Here is a 6,192-nt window from a genome sequence, read left to right as displayed (position 1 = left end):
CACACACACACAGACACACACACACACACACACACACACACACACTGTTTATAACTGTTTTAAGGTTTCGTTGAAGATTGTTAGATTTCACTGGATTCTCGTTCTTTCTAGATCAACGAACTTACAATCCAAGTGAATGACTTGCGTGGAAAATTGTAAGTTCACTAATCTCCTCATATATTTGTATGTATGTATGTGTTCATTTTGACTTTTCTAACTTCTTAAGATACCCAAGATTTCTTTTGTACAAGTAAAATACGGAAACTCCCACCTTCTTTGAGAGAGATGTGGAGTATTATTATTATTATTTTTGTAGGTTCACATTAAAAGTGTTTGATGATATAATAACCTCAAAAATTTACAAGAACGATTGATTATATGTGGTAAGACAAGAGCTGAGCAGAATTTTCAACTAAACTAGAGATGAGTATTGAAAGAACTACGTTACATGGCTAAATAAAACAATTCTGTGACAATATCTCAATCGTTGTGTTTAAATTTGTGTCCAGGTTTGGTTTGTTTCTTTAAAAACCTGTATGACGAGTAACGCTAGAAATACTATTGTTCATTTTATTTCTTGATAACTGTTATATTGAATATATTTACATGATCCCATGAAACTTGGGTTTATAACATGTGTGCCAACACTTGGGGAATAGGGTAACTAGGACGTTTAGTTTAACACACTAGACACCTTCCTGTAAAACTTGGGTTTATAACATGTGTGCCAACACTTGGGGAATAGGGTAATTAGGACGTTTAGTTTAACACAAGTGTGTTAAACTAAACGTCCTAGTTACCAAGTGTTGGTACACATGTTATAAACCCAAGTTTTACAGGAAGGTGTCTAGTTCCTGTGTAACTGTATATTTTCTGTCCTTACAGTGTAAAACCAACTCTGAAGAAAGTATCGAAATATGAAGGAAAGTAAGTTATAATACATCTTTATCCTCTTTCTAACTAGTGATTTTCAATGTTGTAGAGTGAAGCTAAATGTTGGAAGCATCTTTAGAAATACTAAAATTGTAATAACGGGCAAAACTTATAACTAATACTATATATATACACCGACATTGTGGTGCTAATGAGTTGTGTAATATTTCATTGCTGTGTTTTTTCTATTTTATTGGCTCAATAAAAGTGATAACAGTTGCTATACATTGTTATACTGACCTGTTGTGTAGCATTACATTAGCATTGTTATACTGACCTGTTGTGTAGCATTACATTAGCATTGTTATACTGACCTCTTGTTTAGCATAACATTAGCATTGTTATACTGATCCCCTGTGTAATGTTATATTAACATTGTTATACTGACCTCCTGTGTAGCATTACATTAACATTGTTATACTGACCTCCTGTGTAGCATTACATTAACATTGTTATACTGACCTCCTGTGTAGCATTACGTTAGCATTGTTATACTGACCTCCTGTGTAGTGTTACGTTAGCATTGTTATACTGACCTCCTGTGTAGTGTTACATTAGCATTGTTATACTGACCTCCTGTGTAGTGTTACATTAGCATTGTTATACTGACCTCCTGTGTAGTGTTACTTTAGCATTGTTATACTGACCTCCTGTGTAGTGTTACTTTAGCATTGTTATACTGACCTCCTGTGTAGTGTTACTTTAGCATTGTTATACTGATACCCTGTGTAGTGTTACATTACCATTGTTATACTGATACCCTGTGTAGTGTTACATTACCATTATTATACTGATCCCCTGTGTAGTGTTACATTAGCATTATTATACTGACCTCCTGTGTAGTGTTACATTAGCATTGTTATACTGATCCCCTGTGTAATGTTATATTACCATTGTTATACTGATCCCCTGTGTAATGTTATATTACCATTGTTATACTGATCCCCTGTGTAATGTTATATTACCATTGTTATACTGACCTCCTGTGTAATGTTATATTAACATTGTTATACTGATCCCCTGTGTAGTGTTACATTACCATTGTTATACTAACCTCCTGTGTAGTGTTACATTACCATTGTTATACTGATCCCCTGTATAGTGTTACATTAACATTGTTATACTGATCCCCTGTATAGTGTTACATTAACATTGTTATACTGACCTCCTGTGTAGTGTTACATTAACATTGCTATTCTGACCCTTGTGTAGTGTTATATTCGAAGCATGTATAATGTGTTGTAGGGACAGTTTAAACGTAACTGTGAAACATCCACTCTGTTTTCAAGATCGAAGTTTGTCCTAATCATTTAATGTTTGAAAAAAAAAATCCTTTATCGAAAAATGGGTCCAAGAACGGGCTAGTTATGAAGATAAATGATGGTCAGAGACAGAGTTCAAAGTAGAATTAGGCTAATTCAAAAACACGTAAACTGTTCATCATTTCAACTTTGAACTTACTGTATCGTTGAAATATACATCTGATTGAATCAATGTATCGTCACACATTATTTTTATTTTCAAAAATTAGAATGATTGACTAGAGAGAAACTATAAACTTCAGTTTATTAATGTTCTAGTACTTGTATTGGAAATTTAGTAGATATGTCAGCTTGGATTAGGACTAACTTTTCCGAACATTTCTTTCACTTTGCTGTTTTATTACACTCCAAGGTTCGAGAAGCTTAAGGCTATTGCCAAGAACACTGAGATGGATTACCGTGCCAACCTGAAGAACGTCAGCAAAGACAAGTTCAAACTTGGAGAAGAGAAAGAAGTAGGGCTAGTTATCCTTACTTGTATAGTGTAATGTATAGGGATTTAATGGTTTATTAGTCAGGCATTGACGTCTCCGAGAAATTACTGTGTATTTTTTACAATTATAAAATGGTTTAATATACGTGTACATTCCTGTGATGAAGTTGACTTCAGGAACAAAACAAAACGATAGAAACTGACCATTCCAAATTCTAGCTTCGAGATAGGTCTATAGATCCATTATTAGAACTTTGTACAGAAAATAAAACTACTGATTATGGTTACCACTGTTACCACCAGAAGATAAAAAATTAACTATTGCAGCTAGAATTACCATAGGTTTTTTAAATTCACATTCACTTTTGATTTAATATTTGGTGGTAACGTTATATATTTTATGTTATGTTTAAGTAGTATTATTATATTAAGTGTTATGTTTAAGTATTGTTACATTTGGTGTTATGTTCCCCATGTGATGATCTTTAGTACTTCTTAGTTATTCAGTTTCACTGTACCATTTGTTTTTTTCAAAATGGTTAAACATATTTTTTTTTCTCATTCTTTTCTGATTTTTGTGCATTGCGTCACGTTGACTGTATTAATTCAGCCTTCAATAAGCTTGTAACAGAATTCTCGATCTAATGTAACAAAGTTACTAAAAATCTCTGTGGTTCTACTGTTTGATGACTTTTTTTTAGAGACGTTTATTCTTGTCACGGGACTATAATAAAGTTTAAATTGTTTCGACTTATTAATAGTCTCGTATAACAACAGTGTGTAATATAAATTTATTAAAATAAGTATGAGCAACCTGTGTTTTATGTTTGTGCTTTTTGATAATAATGTGCTAAAAAAAAGTGATCCCATACTTCAAAAACTTGAATTCATTGTTTATTTGATGTCTTGATTTAACTAGAAATTAAGCTTGCCCTGTAAGAAAAAAAAAATACTGTTTTGTGACAATCTTCGTTTTTATGTTGGACCGTTAAGTACAATAATAATAGATAACGGTCATCTATTGTGTGCTTTCTTTCTGTGTATCCAGATGTGTGTTGATGCTGTTTTGAGACAAAACGAGAACTTTAAAACCTATTTTGTAAACTCTGTTAACGACAGTATGTGTTTTATATCTTTACTGTACAACTATGTTTTTATCTATGTCTTTATGTCATCTCTTTTCTGATTTTTTTTTGTTGTTGTTGTTCTGTTTTCTTCACACTTATTTCCATATGTGTTCTTTGTCCACAGAAAAGGAAAGATGCGCCGGAATGGGCGAACAAGTAACCCTCGCCACCCCCCATCGCTGTTCCGTAATTTGTTAAATGTTCGCTAAAGCAGTCTTTAATTGTTTTGTGATGTAAAGAACAATTAATTATATGTGGGAATTGAAATTGAAAAATCCAAAATAAATACCATTATGAACATTAATGTCTTCAAATAACTCGTGTGTATTGGTAGATTTAGTAAATAATTTATTGTTTTTAGATTTTACTAGAAAAAAAAACAACAACAAAAACACCATCAAACTAAGGTTATACAGAGGTGTATTTGTGTTAAAAAAAACGTAGTTAAAACTGCAGCTACAGATAGAAACTTTGGTTAAACTTTGACATAAAGCAAATTTGCTATTAACGAGCCATCTTGGTGACGACTTGGAGTTTCATTTTACTACTTGTTTTGTAATATTTTACGTTTACGTTTTGGTGGTTCGTCCTTCCAGAATGACTTGAGAGACCACCAGTTGTTCCTCACAGACACAAGAAAATGTTTAGGGTATATTCGTACAGTTATTAATTTATAACACGTGTAGCTTGTGTCACATAGTATAATAGAGCTAATAACAGACACGATAGGCTGTTTGTCTTTAAAACACCTTACTGGAAGCTGTACGATGGTAGTTGTTTATACGTTACAGTTTTGTCTTTAAAACACTTTACTGGAAGCTGTACGATGGTAGCTGTTTATACGTTACAGTTTTGTCTTTAAAACACCTTACTGGAAGCTGTACGATGGTAGCTGTTTATACGTTACAGTGTTGTCTTTAAAACACCTTTCTGGAAGCTGTACGATGGTAGTTGTTTACACGTTACAGTGTTGTCTTTAAAACACCTTTCTGGAAGCTGTACGATGGTAGTTGTTTACACGTTACAGTGTTGTCTTTAAAACACCTTACTGAAAGCTGTACGATGGTAGTTGTTTATACGTTACAGTTTTGTCTTTAAAACACTTTACTGGAAGCTGTACGATGGTAGTTGTTTATACGTTACAGTGTTGTCTTTAAAACACCTTACTGGAAGCTGTACGATGGTAGTTGTTTATACGTTACAGTGTTGTCTTTAAAACACCTTACTGGAAGCTGTACGATGGTAGTTATTTATACGTTACAGTGTTGTCTTTAAAACACCTTACTGGAAGCTGTACGATGGTAGTTGTTTATACGTTACAGTTTTGTATCCACAACACCTTACTGGAAATTGTACGATGGTAGTTGTTTATACGTTACAGTTTTGTCTTTACAACAACTTACTGGAAGCTGTACGATGGTAGCTGTTTATACGTTACAGTGTTGTCTTCACAACACCTTACTGGAAGCTGTACGATGGTAGCTGTTTATACGTTACAGTGTTGTCTTTAAAACACCTTACTGAAAGCTGTACGATGGTAGCTGTTTATACGTTACAGTGTTGTCTTCACAACACCTTACTGGAAGCTGTACGATGGTAGCTGTTTATACGGTACAGTTTTCGACTTCTTTTTAGTATTAAAAAATTACCTTCAAGATTCCGATCTTTTACGTAATTAATAAAATTCTCAACGTTATTGGAAGCAGCGGATAACCTAAAATATTTCAAAACATTATCATTGAATTTATTGACAATCTTTTTTTTGGTCAGCCATCACTGTAAAAATGATATCAGAAATATATTGTCAACGAAAACTTACTGAGTTAGGCCTTCTTTCAGAGTCAACATGTTGATGTTTGTGTTTTGAAACTTGCTTAAATGTTTTATTGATACCGTAAACATACATATATACAGTTCAATTAAAACAATGTAAGTTTAACAACAATCATATATTTCAAAGTAATAACTTGAACATAAACTTTACCTCAATTTTTTAAAATTATAACAAAGCTTCTTCATAAACAACATTGGCAGTTTGCTTTCCATCTACCAACAAATAAAGATTTTGAGATCATCTCCCCCTTGAACACCCTACGTTTCACTGAGCACGAGAAAAGGCATGGTTGTTTGCGAAACAATCCAGCAACGTTAGTACTTTGACCTTGAATCCCTGTAGATTATTCAACATTGTCTATCAACCTGTGAAGATTGTTTGAGATTCACTCAATAGGCTGGGAGTAATTAACCAACAGGCTTTACAAAACACAAACAGGGTCAAGCTCAATTTTGACCCCCCTTGGGACATTCCCTCATAGTTTAGGGTACAGACAAAAACACATTTCGTCTTTAGATAGAGCTAGATACCACCACCTGCTTA

The 6,192-nt window shown here is 33.3% G+C and overlaps 1 protein-coding gene across 4 annotated transcripts in view; it reads left to right on the top strand.

Annotated features, from left to right (window-relative positions):
• LOC106466721 (troponin I-like) overlaps positions 1-6,192 on the top strand; it is a 31,042-nt gene that overhangs the window by 21,903 nt on the left and 2,947 nt on the right. For 2 of the 4 annotated variants that reach the window (XM_013927023.2, XM_013927022.2), the window contains exons 7-10: positions 112-155; positions 886-927; positions 2,608-2,710; positions 3,940-4,119. In XM_013927023.2, the coding sequence (XP_013782477.1) occupies positions 112-155; positions 886-927; positions 2,608-2,710; positions 3,940-3,975 (225 nt within the window). In that variant the 3' untranslated portion in view covers positions 3,976-4,119. Of the gene's footprint in view, positions 1-111; positions 156-885; positions 928-2,607; positions 2,711-3,939; positions 4,120-6,192 lie in introns of those variants that run through there. The other 2 variants (XM_013927021.2, XM_013927019.2) reach the window with 1 other exon arrangement.

Source organism: Limulus polyphemus, unplaced genomic scaffold (assembly GCF_000517525.1).
Source record: "Limulus polyphemus unplaced genomic scaffold, Limulus_polyphemus-2.1.2 Scaffold2359, whole genome shotgun sequence".
NCBI lineage: Eukaryota > Metazoa > Arthropoda > Merostomata > Xiphosura > Limulidae > Limulus > Limulus polyphemus.
The sequence above is the reverse complement of the archived record's forward strand: the minus strand, read 5'-3'. Positions and strand labels throughout refer to the sequence as shown.